Source organism: Hyperoodon ampullatus (genome assembly GCF_949752795.1).
Source record: "Hyperoodon ampullatus genome assembly, chromosome: 18".
In the NCBI taxonomy this organism is placed as follows: domain Eukaryota; kingdom Metazoa; phylum Chordata; class Mammalia; order Artiodactyla; family Ziphiidae; genus Hyperoodon; species Hyperoodon ampullatus.
Window position 1 is genome coordinate 50,434,714 of NC_136931.1, and position 22,689 is coordinate 50,457,402.

Genomic DNA, 22,689 nt, shown 5'->3' on the forward strand with positions numbered 1-22,689 from the left:
TGAACAGTACACTTAAAAATGGTTCAAATGGCAAATTGTGATTTACTGATTACCGCCTGTCTCCCTGGCTAGAGAGGTCAGCCACGCGGGAAGAGACTTGTCTGCCTTGCTCATGGATGGATCCCCAGCTCCTAGAACAGGCCTGGCACAGAGTAGGTGCTGTGCAGTGGTGAGTAGGTAAACGGTCAAATCCACAGGCACCCACACAAACGAAGCCTGCACTCTGGAAAGCCATCCACAGGTAGAGTGGCAGAAACAGGGGAAATCTGTGGAAGGGGAGGGCAGCGGGACAGAAGCCCTGCGGGCTGCCGAGGGGAGGAGGAGGCCCAACTAGATGATGACCATGACCGTGACTCCCTTCACCTTGGGGCCTGCAGCAAAAACATGGCCCACCTATGTATGTGGGGAGCTTGACCCTCAGAGACGAGGCCCAACCCTTCGTGGGTGCCCTGCCCACACTGTGCTTCATGTGAAAAACAGTCCTGCGACTCGCCCTGAAGGAGGGGAGGGAAACAGTCTGAAAGTCACAAAAATATATTAAAATAGCTGTTTTCTTCTCTCGGTGCTGGCTTCCCTTCTTCGTGACCCTTACCCGCCACCCGCCACCGACTTTCAGGGGAAAAGATGCCCAGGCAGGTGCCCCAGCTGCAGCCTGGGGTCTGGGGAGGTCCCTCCAGCCTAGGAGTGACGGCGGCTAACAGTCTCTACAGGCTCGACGCCACCGCCGCCGACGAGGGGGCCGCTGGGAGGCCGGAGGTGCAGGAGGGTCAGGCAGGACGCAGCGGACAGTCGGGCCTTGCCACAGGGACAGAAAACAGAAAAGAAATGAACAGAGTGAAGAGACGGAGAGAGAGAAGTCACAGCATCCGGGGGAGGGGGCAGAGGAGGGAGGGCAGCGAGGAAGCCGGGGGGTGGGGGACACGGGAGCCCCTGCAGACGACACCCACCCTGGGGGACAGGGAGGCCCGGAGCCAGGGTTTGAGGCAGCAGATGTTGCTGAGAGGGAGGATGGGGAATGGAGGACAGGAAAAGGGCACTTGGCACTTGGAGAGGTAGAAAAGTGTGTCCTGCCAAGGCCACGGTTAGAGAGGAGAGAACAGAGGACGGGAGAGAAGGGAAAGTCCCAGAGCGGCAAGGCCGGGCCACAATGACCATCTCAGACTCAGAAAAACCGGGTGAATCCCCAGAAAGCTCAGGCTGGCAGAATGCCTGAGGGAGACAAGCAGTGTCATCCAGCAGCCGGCAGGGAGGCGTGAGCGCGCCCTCGCTGAAGACTCTGATGGAGCCTGGAGTCTGGAGAGGGGCCTGCGCCCCGCCCTTGGGCTAGAAGGTCCTGCGGCCCAGTCTTTTGAACACGCTCACAGTGCCCGCGTGGTCCATCTGGGCACCAAGGCCCTCGCTGGAGCTGCTCCCCCGGGGCCCCACCAGAGTCCTCTTAATGGTGACCTTGACCTCAGCCGAGGACTTACTCTTGGTGCTCGTGACCTGGCTGTCCTGGGCCTCCGGCACAAGGGCAGCCTTGCCCAGTCTCTGGATGATGCTGACTTTGGATAGGGACTCTGGCTTCCTCTCGAGCCCAGGTCGTGAGGAAAAAGCCAGGCGCCGCAGCGTTGGGGCGGCAGCCGTTGCCGCCGAGCTTGTGGCCTTGGCTTTGACAGTTAGTGCGGGCTGGGGACTGGCTTTGGCTGGGGCCCGGCCTAGCTTCTTCAGGACCCCGGCATACTGCAGGACAGAGCTGCTGCTGTCGTTGTCACTGTCCCAAGCCAGATCCTCGTCCATCTCTGGGGTGGCCCCCAGGCGGCTGAAGACTCCTGTGGGCTGTGGAGGTCAGAGACAGGACAAGTGAGTCACTTAGTCACTCAACATGCATTCACAGAGAGCTGCCTCATCTGTGCCTACCTCACGGGGCTCACAGTCAGGAAAAACACCCATCGGTGACACACTAGACAATGATCAGAGTCAGGAGAGGGCAAGCCCAGGGAGCTGGAGGAGGCCAGGAGAGGAAGGCTCCCTGGAGAGGGACATCAGAGATGAGATCTGAAAGCCGAGTGGAAGTGAGTCGAATCAAGAGGGAGGGGGAGGGGAGGCGAAAGGGAAGACCATTTGCAAAGGTCTACAGGTGAACGTGAGAGAAAAGGCTAATTTGGTCATTCACTCCACAGACGTTCTCTGAGTCCCAGGTCAATACCTGGCCCTGTGTTGGGCAGTGCTGGGGACCCAGCGGTGACCAAGACAGGCCTGGTCCTGCTCTCAGGGGGTTCACAGTCCAGTGGGGAAAACAGACCCAGCATCGGATATAGCACAAGTAATTCTCTAATTACGAGAGGGAATTCCCTGGAGGTTCAGTGGTTAGGACTCTCACTGCCAAGGGCCCAGGTTCAATCCCTGGGAATTAAGATCCTATGAGCCTTAATTAGTGTTCTTGGGAGGAGAGGGGAGCGCTGGAGAGCAGGGGACAGGGAGGCCTCATCTCCTCTCGGAGTTCAGGACAGCCTTCTCTGAGGCATCAACGGTTAAGAGAGTAAAGAGTGCCGTCTAAGTCCCCAAGGCAGGAATAAGAATCATATTTACGGCACGCTCACTATGTGCGGCTGGAGAGCTCCACCAGAGTTACTCAGAGGTGCCACTTAAAGATGCTCACCAGGGCTTCCCTGGTGGTGCAGTGGTTAAGAATCCGCCTGCCAATGCAGGGGACACGGGTTCGAGCCCTGGTCCGGGAAGATCCCACATGCCGTGGAGCAACTAAGCCTGTGCGCCACAGCTACTGAGCCTGCGCTCTAGAGCCCGCGAGTCACAACTACTGAGCCCGCGTGCCACAACTACTAAAGCCCACGCGCCTAGAGCCCATGCTCGGCAATGAGAAGCCACCGCAGTGAGAAGCCTGCGCACCACAACGAAGAGTGGCCCCTGCTCGCCGCAACTAGAGAAAGCCCGCGCGCAGCAACGAAGACCCAACGCAGCCAAAAATAATAAAATAAAAACTTAAAAATAAATAAATAAAGATGCTCGCCACTGCACCAGGCAGCCCCCGCGCTACGAAGCTATACCTCACTCAGTCCTCACGACCACGCTGTGAGGTACTATACGGAGGAGGAAACTGAGGTACAAAGGGCTTAAGTGACACGGTCAAGGCCACGCAGCCAGGCGGTGGCAGAGACGGATTTGTGCCAGGCGATGGGCTCAGGCTGCGTCTCCCAAGCACATGCTGTGGTTAGGCCTGCGGGACCGCAGGTGGAGGAAGAAGAGCGGGCTGTGCCTGAGCACGTGGTGAAAAGCCTCTGAAGGGTTTCCCGAGGGCGAGGAGGGAGGGCCTGTCCTGGAGGCAGCACATGCTGCCACTGTGGGAGAAGGGCTGGAGGGGTTCACAGGAGCTGTGCAGAGACCAGCTAGGAGGCCACTGACCTACGCAGGCAGGGAGAGGTGGCAGACAGGTGGGGACAGATGGCCCCATCAGACTCAAGACTGCCTGGAGTGGGGACGGTGGGGCACCCGAGACAGGGCCCAGGGGAGGATTTGCTTTGGGGGAAGATGCTGAGGACAATTTGGGGACATGGTGGTGGGAGGGGTCCGAGGGCGGCATCCATGAGTTGCCAGACCCCCGGGGCTGGAAATCGGGAGAGAGGTCGGGATAGAAGACAGACAGGGAAGCCACCAGTGCAGAGAAGGGCACTGGGCCTGGAAAGGTGGGTGAGACAGGGTGAGATGTATGTGGGAAATGACAGCAACAACACCCAGGGAAGACAAGAATTTGAGAGTCCCCAGTGGCTCCCCCATTTCCAACTCACTTTATTCCCCGTCGTCGTGTCTGCCTTGGTCTCGGCGCCAAGGCGGTCAAACACAGACGTCCTGTGGGGACCTGGGAGGGAAGCGAGGCCATCAGCCAGCGCCTGCTGGGCGGCCCTGTGGGCCCAGGCCTGGTTGAGCGCCATGCAGACAGGGAGGGGTCGACACAGCCAGCCCAGACCCCAGGCAGCTCTGGTCCAAGCAGGCACCGACTGAGCCCAGTTAGGTTTTACGTCTTTGTTGTCAGCTAACACTGACCTTAACCCACACACTTCTGGCTAGTGTCAAATGTGGGAAGGATCAACTAAAATGGACACTTCTGGTCCTCACACCTTAGTACCAATTCATGAAGTGTATGTGCGGGAAGAGTTCTTAATCCCTTCTGGTTCCTTTCCCTCTTTTTCGGGCCATAGGCCTCTCAGAGAATCTGAAGAATGGTAATGCTCTCCCTAAATAACAGCCTAAAGAGCCATTAACAGGAGAATGCTTACTAGATTACAGTATAGAACTACTATGAAAATATTAAGCGACCATTAGAAAGAATGAAGAAGGGGCTTCCCTGGTGGCACAGTGGTTGAGAGTCCACCTGCCGATGCAGGGGACACGGGTTCGTGCCCCGGTCCGGGAGGATCCCACATGCCGCGGAGCGGCTGGGCCCGTGAGCCATGGCCGCTGAGTCTGCGCGTCCGGAGCCTGTGCTCTGCAACAGGAGAGGCCACAGCAGTGAGAGGCCCGCGTACCGCAAAAGAAAAAAAAAGAATGAAGAAGATGAAAAGATCTTCAATAAAAAAGTTATAGAAAAATACATATAGGAAAATGCTATTTGTGCTTAAAAAGAAAAAAATGCCCAGATATGTGTAAATGTACAAACAGATGCATTTACATTCATAGATGCTGGTCTGGAAAGGTTAACAATATGTGTGGGATATGGGAGTGAGGGGAGAGAGTTTGTTTTTACTGTACACGCTTCGGCATCCGCTGGATGTTTTTCCATGAGAACGTTTACAATATTCTAAATGGAACACTGTTAGGAAGACCATCTCTGTACCACCAGATTCAAATCCCAGCTATGGACTGAGTCTCAACCAGACACCTCTGGCTTGTAATGATGGTTCCTACTGTTTTGGGCATCTGCCCTCAGCCAGGCACAATCACTCACTTAACAGGCAGGCTAGCACTGAATCCGTGCCACGGTCCCTCGGGGAAGAGGCGCCAGCTGAGGCACCGAGGAGCCCTGCTACACTAACTGCAGGACAAGAGGACAGAGGCAGTGATGAGTCTCCCACTACTATGGTCACCATCACTGTCCCCTTGGTCCAAGGCCCTCTGGACCCCATCAGAGCCTGCTTCTGGGCCAATGCCTGTAGGACGTGACCAACCCTGCAAGATGCAGCGAAAGCGAAACACAGTCTGTGCCCCCCAGTCCCCACCGGGGCCAGTACCTTTCGCTGCCTGCTGCTGCTCCAGGATCTTACGGGTCCGGGGGGTGGTGCCTTTGGGCATGTTGATAATGTACTTCCCCTCCATCTCGGCCGTGACCCGGCGCCGCTTGGTGGGACCAGTCAAGCTCTCCTCCTCCCGGTGGGCCAGGGCTGCTGGAGGAGGAGGGGGTGGTGAGCATCTTTGGGGATGGAATGTTCTCCTGGGGTGGGGGCTGGACGCCCTGCAAAGGGCACACATGTGCCCTTTACCGCCATGCATTCACGTGACTGGAATCCCTTATCCTCCCAGACACCCCCCAGGCCACTGGCTGAACCACCGGGAAACTCAGGGGTCTGGGCACAGGGGGGTTGCAGAAGGCTGTGGCGGGCCTCCCAGGCTCTCTGTGGCTCTGGCCCTCTGTCCCCCAGCAGGCTCACCTCCCAGCCCAGCCAGAATCCCCTCAGATGGGGAAACTGCTGGGTGGTGGAAAAGCCATCTAGGTGGTGCTTTCACAGGTGTAATCACTTTTTAAAAATTAATCAAGGTATATACTTACAATCTGTGCATCGTGCATAAGTAAATTACACCTCAATTTAAAAGAAAGACTCTCCTCAAATGTGTTGAGTCGAAGAGAGCCAGTCCCTCCCAGGCTCCCCATCTTTTCAATACTTTAGAAATGAATATTAACTTTCTTGCTCATGGCATACAAATCAAAAGATCAGAAGGAGGGTGAGGCACTTGCAGACACACGGGGCCAAAAGGGGGCACGTGTGATGGAGGTGGACAGGGCGTGATGGGGCTGCGGGCCAGGACTGCCAAGCCCCCACCCTGGGCCTCAGTTTCAACTTGGGCCAAGATCACTGCTGTGGAGATGGGTCCAACAAAGGCAGGAGAGCGTGACGGACAGAAGGAGGGCCTGGAAGCCCGAAGGCCGGAGTCCCATTCCCAGCTTACCAGCTGAGAACTGGAAGAGGAACAGCGGCCAAGCATGGAAAAGTCTGTGGAGGAAGAAGGTCTGGGAGAAGGGAACATCAGGGCAAAGGCCCCACAACAGGAAGGAGCCTGGAGGGGAACCGAGGCAGCAAGCGAGATGTGAATCCACGTGTCGCAGGGCCCAGTAAGGCCACAGGGGAAGACGACTTTATTAGTGGAACAATGGGAAGCCCTGGAGAGTTCTAGACAAGGGTGTGAAAGGATCAGATTGAAGGTTTTAAAGGATCCCTCTGGCCGCTAAGAGGAAAGATAGCTTCTTTACCTTTGACCCCAGGCATCAAGCACAGGGCCGGGCACCACTTCGGGGCTCAGTGACCATCTGTTAAAAAAGACTGAACCACCCATAGTCAACAATACTGTATGTACACTTAAAACTTTGTGAAGAGGGTAGAGCTCACGTTAAGTGTTCTTACCACAATAAAATAAAAAGTACAAAAAGACTGAAACAGCCACCGCATGAGAACTGCAGTGCACCTACGACGCTTAAAGACACCATCTCAAGTGCTTCCAGCCATCCTCTGGGGAAGGTGTCACCAGCCCCCTTCTACAGTGAAGTCCACAGAGGTGCAGTGATCTGACCAAGTCTGAACACTCTGGACACCCTGTGGCCTCCAAAGCACCCTGCAACGTTGGGAACATGTCCCCCAAATACCGTCTGCCAGCCCACATTTGCCCCCAGCTCCTCCCACCACCTGCCTGAGTCCCCTCACCGGCAGCCTTGGCACTCTTTGCTGCCATCTTGTTGGACACGGTGACAGAGATCTTGGAGGTGCTGGTGTCCGGCCGCCTGGGGGGAGTGCCGGGTGGGGAATCTCGGTTCAGGCTATTGGTGATCATCCGGGAGGCGGCTGCCAGGAGGAAAGAGGAGAGAGTCCAGTGGGGCGAGGCCCTGGGAAGGGGGTCAGGATGGGGAAGGCAACCTTGGGACCGCACGGGGAAAGGGCAGCCAGAGGCACCCTATGGCTGCACTGTCAAGACGAGCATGCTTGGGGTGGGCCTGTCTTCCTAGGAACTAGCCCGCCCCTCCCTGCCCTGGGGGCCTCTCCTGAGGCCCCAGACCAGATGGGTTCCTGGCACATTTCACCTATCAGTTACCCAGCCCTGCACTGAGCTCTTCCCTCCCCTCTCCCTCCACCAAGCTGGCCTCCAGGATCTTCCTCACTCAGCAAGTACATGCCCACTCAGGGCACTTGCTGTTCATAGGTCTGGTGTGCAGCTCCCCTAGAAGCAATGGGCTTGCTCTGGCTCTGCATTCAGGTCTCCTCTCAGATGGCATCTCCTCAGAGAATACTTCCCTGCCCTTATTACTGCTTGACATTAAAATTACATTTATTTGTTTACTGGTAGACTCTCCCACAAGACTGCAAGGCCCACGAGGAGACACTGTCTGTTTTATCGCTGTATCCCCAGTGCCAACCACAGTTTCTGGCACTTCACAGGTCTTCAGTAAACATCTACTGAAAAGATGAACATGGTCACCACCAAAAGTCCCAACACCCCTACTAGACACGCTCCACTGTAAACCAATTTTATAGATGAAGAAACTGAGACTCGGGGAGTGGGGTCACTCAGCCAGGGCCCTGGGCATTGTGGGTCTGGCTCCAGTTGGGCTGGGGCAAGAAAAGAGGTGACCTCCCTCAGGGGTGGAAAGCAGTCTCTGGCCCCCCTGAATTCTGTGGAGCAGAAGGGATGTCCCAGGGTGCAAGGTGGGCTACAGCGAGCAGACTGGAGGGCCAACTCCAGTGGGGGCAGGAGACGGATAGTGTCTCCAGGTGCAGCTGCTGCTAGCTTCAGGGTGCGGGTTTGCTGAGCTCTTGGGGAAGCCCTGCAGGGAGGGGAGAGGGGGAACCTTCACGCTACTACCACTTGCTCAGCAGGCCCAGCACCAACCCCCGCCCCACAATGGCTTTCAGACTTTGGTATTTTGTCCTACCTAACCCCAAGAAAGCCTTCTCTCTTTCTGCCATGTGCTGTCTCTCAAAGCCTCCTGAGGTCCCCCATAATGACCCTCAACACCTGATTATAATTCCATATTGCTTGGTTACTTTTTAAATTATAACTACAGCATACAGAAAAATACATCAAACCTACACAGATCGTTTAACATCAATTCCCATATACCCACCACCCAGGTCAGGAACTGGAGCACTGTTGGCACCCAGAAGTCCGGGGGTTGGCCCTTCCCAACAAGACCTTCTCCCTCCCCACCACCCAGGAAGAAATGGTCAGTTTTCAGGCCTGCTCACTGCAGTTGATGATTTGGCATACACCCTCCCGTGATCTTCCCAAGACATTTCTTCAGCCCAATAGGGGTGGCTTTCTTTTTTTTTTGGCCTCGCCCAGGCCCCAGCAGTGAAATCGCCGAGTCCTAACCATTGGACTGCCAGGGAATTCCCAGGGGTGGCTTTCTGATGAGTGGCTGTGTGGGATCTGCACCCAGAGCCTCCGCTCACAGCACTCTGACAGGCCAAATGCAACAGGATCGGGATTTTCTGCTACAAAACATAAGCAGTTGAGAGGGCCTGCCTCTTGCAATGGCCACAGAGGGCAAGGTCTTGCTTAAAAGGGGTATGATGTTTTCTCACGCCAGGTAAGCATCACCTGGGTGGAGGGAAAACAGCTCTGTCTGTGAGCGACTGAAGCTGAGCTGCAGTCAGATGCCAGAGTACAACGAACTGTTCTTTGCTTCTCCCAGTGCGGACACACGTGTTCAATGTTACAAAGTGTACACAAGTGACCGGAATGTTTTGGGGTACGCTTCTCCACCCTTTTCCATCTGTGCCTGTTTCCCCTACTCTTTTAGCTGCCTATTTTCTCCATCAGTATTTTTGTTTTAATTTTTTAAACTTATTTTAAACTATTTAAGATACTCAAAATGGCATAAAAAGTACATACTACCTGATTACATTTATATAGGTTTGAAAGACTGGCAAAACTAACCTAAGCTGTTAGAAATCAGGGCAGTGGATACCCTTGAGAGGTGGTGAGTGATGTCAGTCATCTTTTCTGTTTCTGGATTTGGATGCTGCAGGCTACACGTGTGCTCCATTTGTGAAAAGTCATTCAGCTGCCCCTTTGTCATCGGAACCCTTTTCTGTATGTCAGTTGAGGGAGACCATTGAAGAAACGAACCCAATTTGTTCAACCTCCCTTCGTCCATGCCTTTGGGTAGGCCCTGACCACACTGACGCTGGGCTTAGCCATGTGACTGGCTTTGGCCAATGGGACAGAAGCAAATGTTATACAAGCAGAGACCTAAGAGGTGCTTTGCACATTGGGTCCTGCCTTCTTATGCTGCTTTTGGGAACCCTACAATCACCACGGTGTAGAGGAGCCTGGGCTAGCCTGCTGGATAATGAGAGACGTGTGGCCAAGTCACCTCTTTTGGCCCAGATGACACCAAGCCAACCATCAGATGTGTGAGGGAGGCCATCCTAGATCAAGAGATCTAGGAGCTGCCAAGTGACCACTGAGATCAGCTGAGCTGTCCCAGAGCAGAAGTGACCAGCCAAGTCACAGAATCATGAGAAATAAAAGTCTGTGTTTTCAGCAACATGGATGGACCTAGAGATTATCATACTAAGTGAAGTAAATCAGACAGACTTAAAAAAAATGATACAAATGAACTTATTTACTAAATAGAAATAGACTCACAGACAGAGAAAACACACTTACAGTTACCAAAGGGGAAGGGGGGGCGCTGGAGAATTTAGGACTTTGGGATTCAAATACACACACTACTATATACGGAGGAGATAACTAACAAGGACCTACTGTGTAGCACAGGGAACTATAGTCACTATTTCATAATAACCTATAATGGAAAAGAATCTGGAAAAAAATATATATATAGGGAATTCCCTGGCAGTCCAGTGGTTAGGACCCCGAGCTTTCGTTCCACTGCAGGGGGCACAGGTTCGATCCCTGATCAGGGAACTAAGATATATATGTGTGTGAGTGTGTGTGTGTGTGTGTGTATAACTGAATCACTTTGCTATATACCTGAAACTAACACAACGTTGTAAATCAACTATATTTCAATAAAATTTTTTTTTAAAAGTCTGTGTTTGGGGCTTCCTGGTGGCGCAGTGGTTGAGAGTCCGCCTGCCGATGCAGGGGACACGGGTTCGTGCCCCGGTCGGGGAGGATCCCACATGCTGTGGAGCGGCTGGGCCCGTGAGCCATGGCCGCTTAGCCTGCGCGTCCGGAGCCTGTGCTCCGCAACGGGAGAGGCCACAACAGTGAGAGGCCCGCGTACCACAAAAAAAAAAAAAAAAAAAAAAAAAAAAAAAAGTCTGTGTTTAAGCCAGTTTTGTGGTGGCTTGTTAAGCAGCGAAAGCTAATTAATACATATGTTAAATTTTTTAAGTGTCACACTGCTGGAAAAGAAAAGTATAAATACAGTTGATTCTTACCATTCAGATTCCATTTTGTAAATTCGCCTGTTCACAAATTTATTCGTAACCTCAAAACCAATACTCGTGGTGCTCTGTGGTCATTCACAGACATGCACAGAGAGGCAAAAAACTTGAGTCGCCCAACACACGTTCCCAACTGAGGTCAAACAAGGTGACGCTCTGCCTTCCTGTTGCAGTTCTCACTTAGTAAACAAGTCTATTTAGTGCCACAGTCTATTTACGGTCTCCTTATTGCTATTTTCAAATCTTTGTGCTTTTTGTTAGTGACTTTGCTGTTTAAAATGGCCCCCAAGCATGGTGATAAGGTGCTGTCTAGTGTCCCAAGTTCAAGAAGGCTGGGATGTGCCTTATGGAAAAAATACGTGCATTCAATAAGCTTCGTTCAGGCATGAGTTTTAGTGTTGCGGGCTGTGAGTTCAATGTTTATGAATCAACACCATATATTAAATAAGGTGTCTTGGAACAGAAACACACATAAATAAGGTTGTGTATTGGTCAGATGATGAAAATGAGAATATGGATTCCCCTGGGAGAAGTGATTCAGTGTTCACTGACTCGGTGTTCGCAGTGGCTGTGTAGAATGGAACGACCACAAACGAAAATCCATTGTATATACAGCCACTCACTACCTAAGAGAGGAGAGCCTCGGACGGCTTTGCTTCCACCTCTGCAAACTCCAGGTGTGTCCCCTTCACTGCCGGAGTGTAAGAATGAAGGAAAGGAGGGCTGAACACATGGGACTCACCGCTAGAGGCGCCTCGGCGAATCTCGCCTGGAAGGGGGCTGGGGCTGCAGGGCACCGACTCAGTGGCAGCTTTGCACATGTCCTGTAAAGAAAACAGGTGCCTGGTTACCATGGGGACAGGGGCATGAGCTGGCGGAAGAGGGAACCCAGATATCTGAGCAAAACTCGGGGGATCAGAGCCTGAGCTGTTAGAGGTTTCAAAACATTTCCCTCCTAATCATAATGAAGCATCGGACAACCCCAAACTGAGGGACAGGCTACAGGACACCTGACCAGTACTCCCCAAAACTGTGAAGGTCATCAAAAACCTGGGAAGACTAGGAAACTGTCCCAGATCAGAAGAGACTAAGGAGACGTGAGAAGTAAATGCCATGTGGTATCCTGGAACAGAAAAAGGACATTAGTGGAAAAACTAATGAAATCCAAACAGTCTATAATTTAGTTAACAATAGCATACTACTAATGTCCATTTCTTAGTTTTGACAAATGGACCATGGCTATGGAAGATGTTAACATTAAGGGAAGCTGCGTGAAGGAAGTACAGAAACTTTCTGTACTACTGTTGGAACTTTTCTATAAATCTAAAATTGGTCTCAAACTTAAAAGTTTAAAGAAATCATTTTGCTCAGTGACCTCCGTGATAACTCAGCTAACGCCCCTGGCTTGAGAAAGCCCTCGCTGCGGGCTCTCGTCCTGGATGGTGGACAGACGTAAGGCCTGTCCCTGGGATGGAGGAGCCACTAAAATTGACGAGAATAACCCCAGCAGCCGTCACTCGGTGAAGTGGAGCGCTGGAGCGCGCAGCTCTGAAGCAAGCTTCCTCCTCAGTCAAGAGGAGGGGAGAGTAAGTGAGCTCACAGTCGTAGAGGATGAAGACAGGGCCTGACAGGCCACGGCAAGTGCTTGGTAAGTGCAAACTACCATAACTAAACGAGCTCTTCACTCCAGGCCTGGCCCTTGGTGCCACATACACTCTCTGGTAAATGGCCACAGCAACCCCATGCAGCAGGGCTGTGTGAAAAGCCTGTTTCAGAGACTCGGGGAGGTGAAATCACTAGTCCAAGGTCACTGTAAGCAGAAGGGCCAAGAATGGAACCACCATGTTGTTGGCCAAGCCACCAACTGGGTCCCACATAGAAAGCTCCTGTTCTGGGGACAGAGAAAGAGTCCTGGTAAGGATAACTATCATGAGGAGGATGAGAACTAGTAATAATAATACTTACAGCGAGCCCCTACCGCGGCCTGCTGTCTACACTGTCCTAGGGCGTTATAGAACTTAGTACTCACAACCCTCCTGCGAAACTGGTTTGCCTACGTACATCCTACAGGTGGAGACAGTAAGGTTCAGAGAGGTTAGGCCACATGCCCGATGTCACACAGCAAACAGTGGAACCAGCCTTGGAATCCAGTCTGCATACCTTTACTTCCAAGCCTCCAGTCGGCTCTGCCACTTTCCCTCTACCCCACCCTAAATCCAGGGACAGAGGGGTCGAGTGGAGCACCCACCTGGCGGTGCACCACCTTGGCATGCTTGAGGATGGCAATGATGTCGCCCACCACAGTCACGCCCAGCTCATTCATGATTTCCTTGTTGAGATCCAGCAGCATGCTCTTCTGGATCCTGCAGGGGAAGGTCAGCAGGGAGGTCACAAGTGGGCCAGGGTGGATGGGCCAGCCAGCCCCCTGACTCCCCTCCCTTCCCCAAGTTCAGCCCCGTCCCCTCGGCAGCCTTACCTATTATCCACAAACATCACTGCGTAATTGACAGCAGGTCCCGGAGGAATGCCGGCTTCCTTAAAGAACTGGATCCACTCGGAAGTGGCTGGGGGGTGGGGGCACGGACAGGGCTCATTATTACATTACTCTCCTTAGAGAAGAGCAGCAGCAAAACCACAGCAGCAGCGGCTCCCACAAATTAAATGCTTATCAAAGGCCAGGCCCTGGGCCTGAGAGCTTTGCATATACGATAGAACTAAGCCGGCCTGACAGCCCTGTGAGTTAAGCAGCATTGATGCCCCCATTTTGCCAGTGAGGAAATTGAGGCAGGGAGAGGTCAGGGGACTCGCCCCAGGCCACCCTGCTAACAAGAAGCAGACTCCCCCAGCCCCTGTGCTTCCATACTGCCCTTCTCCTTGCAGCTCTACCCTGGAGCTGACCCGCAGCAATCACCCCCCCCCCCCATGTTTGGCCAATGACTGGTTTGGGGGAGCCAGGACTCTGGGTTCTCCACCCAGGTCCCCATCAGCAGGTGCGGGGCCAGCGGGTGACAGGATTCATAGGCGGATGGAAAGAAGGGTTGCAGAGCTGACCCCTGGGTGTCAGAAGCAACCCCCCTCTACACACACACACACAGAAGCAGCCCGGCCTCAGAGTGAGGCCAAAGCATAGGCTTTGTTTGGAGCATGGGTTCAGATCCTGGCTCTGCCATCTCCCAGCTGAGGGACTTTGGGCAAGGTAACGTTTGGTGCTTCAGTGTCCTCTAGGGTAATACACTCAACAAGTATGTACTGAGCACTTGGCACACACCAGGTCCTCCTCTAGGCACTGGGGATACCACAGGGCACAAGACAGAGTCCCTTTCCTCATGGAGCTGACATTCTAGTGATAACAGCACTGATGTCCTTGGTCATTGTGCAGACTAAAGAGAAAGTCCACAAAAAGGGCTCTAAGTGGCACGTGGCCCAGAGGATGTCCTCAACCCATTGCAGCCATCATGATGATGATGGTGATGAAGGGGATAATGGTGATGATGATGCCACCGCTACACATGGAGCCAAGACCAGGCAGACCCCATCCATGTAGCTTTATTGCTTCCAAAGTTCTTTCTTGGCCTCTTGGGTATGACCTTCAAACTGACCCTGACCTGTCAGGCCAGGTGTTAGAGAAGATCATTGGTTCCAAGGAGAACTTTTTTTTTCAAATTTTAATATCTCTGAAACTAGGATTAACCTCACAATTGATGGTGTGCCACAATTTAATTGGCAACATTTTTTAAAATCTTTCTCAGGGTACATAACAGTACATCCAACAATCCATGCTATTTTAGATAAGAAGAAATTTGATGTTACTATGCCCATTTTGCTGATAAGACAACTGAGGCTCAGAGCAGGGAAAGAGACACACTCTGGATGAGACACTGCATGGGTGGGGGGTAGGGGGCTCAGGCGCATCCCCTCCCGAAGAGGCCCCTGCCCACCCAGCCACAGGCCAGTCTCCCTGGGCCTGAGGCAAGTGAGGAGCTCATGCCCTCAGGATATCCTCCACCAGCCCAGAGGAAAGGCGGACCTTTTTCTACTTTTCACAGGCACTATCCACCTGTCCAGGCATGGTGCCCTGGGTTCCCTTAGCCAAAAGCAGGCACCTTTGTCTAAGTATCAAAAACTACCACACAATAGTTCCATTTATGTGAAATGTCCAGAAGAGGTAAATCTGTAGAGATCTATAGGGACAGAAAGTAGATTAGTGGTTGCCAGGGACTGGGTGGGAGAGCAGGGGGGAGGGGGGAGTGATTGCTAATGGGTATTCAGGTTTTGCGGGGAGTGATGAAAATATTTTGAAATTGATTGTGGTGACGGTTGCATAACTCTGCGAACATAGAATATAAAGACCATGGAATTGTACGCTTCAGTGAATTGTATGAAATGTGAACTGCCTCTCAGTTAAGCTGTTATTAAGGGGACGAAAAACACCATATAGGTTGGGGGTAGCTAGCTGCCTGAAGCAACGTCAAGGAACTGCAAAAGTCCTTCTGTCTGGTCCTCACCATCATTTCGTGTCCTACTAAGGAGGAAAATATGCTGCCAGTTAAATGATCACAAGCACCAGCTGTAAGATGAACCCCCATTTCAGAAATATTAATATGGGCCACAACGTGTGTCTTGGACTCAGAGGAGTGGCTTGCTGTACACACCAGGAGACATGCACTAGAAGATTCACAGCAGCTTGTCTGCAACCCAGAAACAATGCAATATCCACCGACAATAGCATCGACAAACAAATGGTGGCTGCTCACACAATAAATACTACAGAACAGTGCAAAGCAAAGAACTGCAACTACACACAGCACCAGAGATGACTCTCAGACACTGTGCTGAGCAACAGAAGCCAGACGCAAAAGAACTCATGGCATGATTGCATTCACTTAAGTTCAAAACCATAGGAATGTTTTCATTCGTGGTACAACTATAAGAAAGGTAAGGAGAGATTATCACAAAGAGAAGATAGTGGTTTATTCCATCTGGAGGAGGGAGGGGGTGTATGATTGGGTTGGAGCCCTCAGGGGGGCAGGCAATATTCTAGTTCTTTTTTTTTTTTTTTTTTTTTTTTTGTGGTACTCGAGCCCCTCACTGTTGTGGCCTCTCCCGTTGCAGAGCACAGGCGGCTCCGGACGCGCAGGCTCAGCGGCCACAGCTCACGGGCCCAGCCGCTCCGCGGCAAGTGGGATCCCCCCGGACCGGGGAACAAACCCGCGTCCCCTGCATCGGCAGGGGGTGTTTTTTTAAAACCTTTTTATTGAACTATCATTTTCACCCACAAAAGTACACACAAGTCGATACATTTTCATAAACCAACATACCCATGTAACCAGTACCCAGATCAAGAAATAAAACATTTCCAACATTCCAGAAGCATCCCCTGCCTCACATTCCCTAGGCAGTCACTTCTCCCTGCCTCGCAAGGGCAATCAACACTTTCTAGCAGCATAGATTGATTTTGCCTGCTTCTGTGCTTTATATAAATAGAATCATAAAGGATGCACTCAGATGTTTGCTTTTAATTGCTCTTATGACCACACAAATATGTTTTATGTACTTTTCTATATGTACAAATCTCCAAAAATTTAAAAGCTACCAGCTAATAATCTCTGTGCTTTGGCAATCCCCAAGTAGAGAGTTCGAAGAGAATGTGGTGATAAAGCTCATGAGAATAAAAACAGCTAACATTTGCTGAGAACCATGCCCAAGATTTCACATGCAATAACCTCCTAATCCTTACAACGTCCCAGGATGTTACTATCTCCATTTTACAGGTGAGAAAATCGAGGCTCTGAGAGGTCATATGAGAAATCTGCTGGACTTCAGGACTTTATGGCCTGAAGTTCTTTATGGCCAAAATACATTGTCAGCAGGCCAAGATACAGAGCGGAGGGGGATAGGCCCTGAGCAGGCCCTGGCCCTCCCTCCACGTTCCCCGGAGCACAGCTGTTCCTGCCAGTGACCAGCCCTCCCTCCCCCAGCCTGCTCCCCCCACCAAGGTCATACCTCACACAGGGCAGAGGGGAGAGGGGACCCCAGAGAGAAGACTCACCCATGGTTACAGAGACCATCCTCCCTCGCCTTCACTCTGCTCCCTGGAGCCTGCAAGAGAGAACAAGAGGAGAGCCCCCATGAGTCGCCGCCGGCTAAGTGTCCGTCCCTCTCTCGCTGCCTGTCTGCCTGCCAGAGGAGAGTTCCTGGGCTGGGGGCTCACAGCCCAGGAATAGCCTGGAGCGGCTGGCAGGAAGTCAGCCTGGGGCAGAGCTGTCAGCACAACTATCACTCCTGCCTCGGATAAGGCCCAGAGGCAGCAAATGTCCACATCTCCATTCCCACACACCTCACAAGTTTCTGGCTGGAATAAGAGAGGGACAGAAAAAAAGACACCCCCTGCCCAAGACCTTAACCATAAATACTCATTCCATTCACCCATTCAAAAACTCTTTCCTGAGAACCTACTGTGTGTGAGGCACTGTTCTAGGAGCCAGGAATACTGAGGTTAACGAAAACCAGAGCTTGAGGACTTCCCTGGCGGTCCAGTGGTTAAGACTCCACGCTTCCACTGAAGGGGGCACAGGTTCGATCCCTGGTCAGGGAACTAAGATCCCACACGCCGCAAGGCGCAGCAAAAAACAAACAAACTCCAGAGCTTGGCATCTAGGTGGGGACATGGGAAACAGGGAGACAGAGAGTAAACAAGCAAACCAGTGGACAATATCACGTGTCAGAAAGGCTTTCGCGTTATGGAGAAAACACAGAGGGCCCGGGGAAGGGAGGGCTTGCGATTCTAAATGGGTGGTCAGAGAAGAGCTCTCTGAAGTGACATGTAGAGGCCTGAAGGAGGTGGAGGGGTGAGCCGTGCAGTTTTGCAGAGGAAGAGTGTTCCAGGAGAAGGTACAGCAAGTCCAGTGCCCTGAGCCAGGAGCCCATCTGGCATGTCCGTGGCGCAGCAGGAACAGGGGAGGGAGAACGGAGGCAAGTGAGAGGGGCCGGAGCAGAGAGGCGGGGCACCAGTCAGGAGGGGGTCCCAGAGCAGAAATGGAAAACCAGTTTTCTCTTGGGGAAGATCAGAAGGTGCCAGAAAGGTGTTAAAGACATATTAGCCCCAACGGAGACTTCCTCCTGCACATGAACAGCAGTGTTGAAAGAGAACTAACAGAAATCATTTCCTCACCTGATGCTTCGCTACTACCTGACTCCAGGACCACCTGTCCCGTGCTGCCCGGCCCAAACTGCCCACCTGGCCCGCCTCCTCTTCTCAGTCCCTGCCCTCTCCCTCCACGCTGCTCCCCTCCACCCACTCCAGCCCCCAGTTCTGATCCTTTTCACCCACCCCGCCTCCGCCTCCTCTACAGGGTGCAGAAGGCCCACTGTCCAGCACCTTTCTGTTTACCATCACGTACAATCTGCCCGTTCCCGCACCCCCCCCCATTATGATGGTATCACAGAGATAGTACAAGAGTAAGGACTCTGGAACCAGACTTGCAGGATTCAAACCTGGCTCTACCACTTACTAGCTGTGTGACCTTGGCAAGGGACTTCACCAGTCGGGCTTCAGTGTCCCCATCTGTAAACCGGGATGGTACAAACATTATTTGCCTTAGAGGACTGCTGTGGGGTTAGATGAGTTTCTAAGTACAAAGCGCTCAAGAGTGCCTGGTGTATACTAAGTACCTACTCTAGAAGTGCTGGTTCTCCTTATTCCCCCGGCCTCCCACCACAGCTTTCCCTCTAACACCCAAGTGCTTTGCCTGCCACCCACTTTTTTTTTTTTTTTTTTTTTGGCGGTATGCAGGCCTCTCGCTGTTGTGGCCTCTCCCGTTGCGGAGCACAGGCTCCGGATGCGCAGGCTCAGCGGCCATGGCTCACGGGCCCAGCCGCTCTGCGGCATGTGGGATCTTCCCGGACCGGGGCACGAACCCGTGTCCCCTGCATCGGCAGGCGGACTCTCAACCACTGCGCCACCAGGGAAGCCCTGCCACCCACTTTTCACACAGAATGTCACCTGTGCCTGGAATGCTTGCTCCTCCTGTCCTCCTGGCAAGCTCTCCATCACTCTGCTTGGCTGCCACCTTCTTTGTGAAGCCTTCCCAAAGCCCCCAGATGTGAGGCTCTCTCCTTTACTCCCAAGTAGGATGAACATGACCACGGACATCACTTCACCCTGTACTTGGCTCCTAAGATCCCTTTTCCCTTCGGGATTTTACCACTGGACAAAGACAACACAACCAACGTCTCTCAAAGAGCAAGGCATGGAGAGGCTTCAGTAAGTCAGACAGAACAACAGCATTTCACATACCAAGCACTAACTATGCACCAGGACCAATGCCAGGCATCACACTGATGCCTCACAACCTCCTCATGAGTGAGGACTATAATTAGCCCCATTTTAATCAATGAAAAAACCAACTCCTTGTGGTGCAGTCATTTGCCAAATGCCACATCCAGCAAGCACTTTACTAGGATTCAAAAATAAGTTCTCCCTGATTCCGATGCCCATGCAGGAGCTCCTGCTGAATGTTTACGTGCCAGGCACTGAATATGTTCACATCTCTGTGACTCCTCACAACCACCGCAGTAAAAAGTAAAAACGATCTCCAAGTTACAGATTAGAGTGGCAGGTCCGAGGCCACACGGCAAGTAATTACAGGGCCAGGGTTTGAACCCAAGTCAGTCAGTGGCTATGATTGACACTGGTCAAGGGATTACTATGCGCCAGGCACTGTGGTCTGTCTTTGCAAAGTTTCAGTTAACACTTACTAGGAGGCTCTAAGTACTGGTATCCTCCCACTATAACTGCAGAATTCCCTGCTGGACTCAGTGTCCTCTCTCCACCACTAAAAGCCCATCTCCAGCACTGACTTTCTGAACAGTGAAGATTACATAACATTAACAATAATAGAAAAATGACAGCTCCCAAAATTCAAGTAATCACCATGCACCAGACTCCTCATCCTAAGCCCTGAGAAGGCTTGGCTCCAAATCTCGATTTTACCACTTCCTAACCCTGACTCTGGGGCAAGTGGCTTAACCTTTCTGGATCTCACTCCCTTCAACTATAAAATAAGAATGATAGGAGTTATTGTACATCAACTATACTTCAATTTAAGAAAAAAGGATAAGCCTATCTATTCTTAAAGTGCTTAGCAGGGTTAAAAGAGTTGATAAACGCCAAGCCCTTAGAACAATGTTCAGTAGGTTTTGTACATGTGCATTAAATAAATCTTAAGCGAGTCAGGAAAAGGGTAGGACAGTCACTAAGCTGATGTCAGTCATATGCAAAGTGTGAGCTGAGAACAGAGTATAACTTAACAGGGTCCATGGGATCTGACAACATAGAACCACAATAGTACAAGTTATTCCCTTTTCAATTCTTTCAGTTTCTGTCTACCATTTAATAGACCGTTCTGCTTCCATTGGAGTTCAGGTTAAGTTTTCCTTCTTCTCACGGCCAAAATGCTAGTTTTCCATTAATAAAGCAATACAAATTTTCTTTCTCAAATGAACTGACTGGAGGAAAATGCATCAGTTTTTAAGAAAAAGGAAAACGTAATACTAAGGGATTTGGCAAAATTCATCAAATAGTAAGTGGCAGGATGTCGATTTGCCCAGCTCCAGATTCCAAGTTCTTCCTATCGCCGTCTCTGAGCTTCCTTCCTCCTCTCTTCCTTGCAAGTCCCATCTACACCAATGACTCTCAGAATCATTTTTATTATAGTCTCAATCCACTGAGCTCCTGCTCTATACTGTCAGATCCTATGCTAAGGAGTTTACACGCACATTTCATCAGCATCCTCACAATGACTCTATGATATTGGGGCTATTAGCCTTCGTTGTATAGACGAGGAAAACGAGGTTCAGACAGGTGAAGGCACAGGTCCACTACCACAAAGTGTAGCTAGGTCTTGAACTGAGATCTGTTGGCTCCCAATTCCACGCTCCCACACCCAGATCTTCCACACCAAGTACAAACATCATCAACAATACAAACAATAACAGTATAGCAACCAAGTGAGCAGTGTGCCAGGCGCTGAGCTAGGGGCTCCGACATGCACGAGCTGACTTCTCACTCCAACCCATAAAGAGGATGCCATAGCCAGATTCTGATCCCCATTCTACAGAGAGGAAACTGAGGTTCAGAGAAAGAAGTAGCTTGTCAAGAGCCGAGTCGCACAGCGGCGCCAGGACTGAGTCAGGAACCCCGGGCGCCATTCATCCCCACCTCATCCAACCCAGTCCCACCACCCACGGCCCGCGCCTCACCTGGCCCTCTGGGCCCGCGCCCACTCGCGCCGCCCGCCCTCCCACCCGGCGCGCCAACTGTCAGACCCTCCTCCTTCGGCCCGGCTGCCCGCCCCGGAAGCACCGTCCTCGCCGCCGGAAGCCGGACTTACCGGCCCGCGGCCGCTCTAGCCCTCCGGGTAGCCACCAGCGAGAGCATAGCGGCAAACCGTCACGTGACCACCCGCACTCTCCCAGGCGCTTCCCCTCCCCACGCTAGCGAGGAGCGCGGCCAATGAGAAAGGCAATTGCCTGGTCCCCGCCGGCCCGCAGTCTAGCCGGAGTGCGCCTGCGCGCGGCGGGGGCGGTCGGGCGGGGCTCCAGCCTAGAAGGTACGAGCGGGGCTGAGTCCCGGAGTGGGAGACGTGGAGTGCAGGTAATATGCGATCTGGGGGCGCGGCGTCTCGGCTGCCCTCCTCGTGTCGTCCTTCGAATATAATGCATCTCTCCTCTTATATCATCCTCTGTCCCTTTATGTCCCCATTCCTCCCCTTATGTGGCATCCCGCTTAAATCGTTATCACTCCCCTTATGTCGCCATCACCCTCCTTAGGTCGCCGTCAACCCCCTTGATAAGATTTCGTTCCCTTTAAGTCCCCATGGCCACCAAATGTCGCAGTCACCCCCCCTTTAAGTCGTGTCGCCTTCTCATATCGCCTGCACTCCTCTCCCTCTTTTGTTTCTATTACTCCTTTACGAAGTCCTTCTCATAAATCGTCATCATACCCCCGTGTCACCTTCGGACGCCTCCTGTCACCATCTCCTTAAGTCGCGCTCACGCTTCCCTTATATCTTCCTCATCCTTTATGTCTCCATCCCTCCCCGTCCTCTGACAGTCACTGTCCGTGCCTCATGCTTCTAGTTTTCCCCATAAGGACCTACCCTGCCTTACAGTTGTTATTCTTCCCTTCATGTCCCCGGTATTTCCCCGTGTCCCCTCTCACATACCGGGTACTAGAGCCCGTTATCCTGGCTCCACCACTAAACATCTGGGTAACCTTGACCATCTAATCACACGTTTGCAGTCTCAGCTTCCTCATCTGTGAAACGCACTCAAGGACACCTACGTCAGGGATGATTGTGAGGATCCTGCGAGTTTATTCTTGTGACATGCCCAGCTTGATGTGGCCATTTGAGCTAATATTATTAATCATCTCACCCTCACCCTCATCCAGTCACCTTCATCCCCTCCTCATTATCGCTCTTCCCCTCCCCCCAGCTGCCCTCATCATTACCGTGGTGTCGTCACCACTCTCTGTATCCTGATACTCTCTGCCACAGCAGCCAACCCCTGCTGTCCCACATCATGATCTCTATGCTGTCCTCACGTCTGCCACATCACCACACCTGAGGGGGCGACCCATCAGCCATCACGAACCTTGCTCATGTAAATACTTAATCCCTATCTCCTTACCTTGTTGGAGTGACTGATTTCCCACCCCCAAATTGAGAGCACTTAGCCAACGGCAAGAGTCGAGGAGCGCTTGGTGGGAGGAAGACTCTAGAAAGCTTAGACCCAACCCTCCCTTGACTTATAGAATTGGGGGTGCAGAGAGATGAGGCAGGTCTCACCACACCTTTGTCAAACCTCAGCAACCCTGAATCCCCAGGTGGAAAGGTAAGTATCTTAGTCATTCAGCTTGCCTTAGCATGACCGTGTAGGACAGTCATTACAGTGTGTGCCTGGGGACTGGAACACCCTGGTTCCAATCTTGGTTCTAGCATTTAGTACTTAAATAGCTGCATGACCTTGGGCAGCTGGCTTAAGGCCCCTGTGCCTCAGTTGCTACATC

At 52.1% G+C, this 22,689-nt stretch overlaps 1 protein-coding gene across 3 annotated transcripts; it reads right to left on the reverse strand.

Moving 5' to 3' along the window:
- Positions 1-518: 518 nt before the first annotated feature.
- Positions 519-16,718, reverse strand: LOC307065914 (uncharacterized protein C19orf47; the record flags this gene model as incomplete). 3 transcript variants are annotated; one of them, XM_079722927.1, is made up of 9 exons in its annotated part: positions 16,669-16,712; positions 13,096-13,183; positions 12,868-12,982; positions 11,362-11,443; positions 6,909-7,046; positions 5,226-5,375; positions 3,786-3,856; positions 1,470-1,818; positions 519-795 (listed from the first exon to the last, which is right to left on the reverse strand). In XM_079722927.1, the coding sequence occupies exons 1-9, from the start codon at positions 16,685-16,687 to the stop codon at positions 695-697; spliced, it is 1,113 nt and encodes a 370-aa protein (XP_079579053.1). In that variant the 5' UTR covers positions 16,688-16,712. The 3 variants fall into 3 exon arrangements, with proteins under 3 accessions (XP_079579053.1, XP_079579051.1, XP_079579052.1); XM_079722925.1 differs by lacking the exon at positions 519-795 and having other exon boundaries at positions 1,324-1,818; positions 5,226-5,378; positions 16,669-16,718; XM_079722926.1 differs by lacking the exon at positions 519-795 and having other exon boundaries at positions 1,324-1,818.
- Between the last annotated feature and the right edge of the window lie 5,971 nt (positions 16,719-22,689).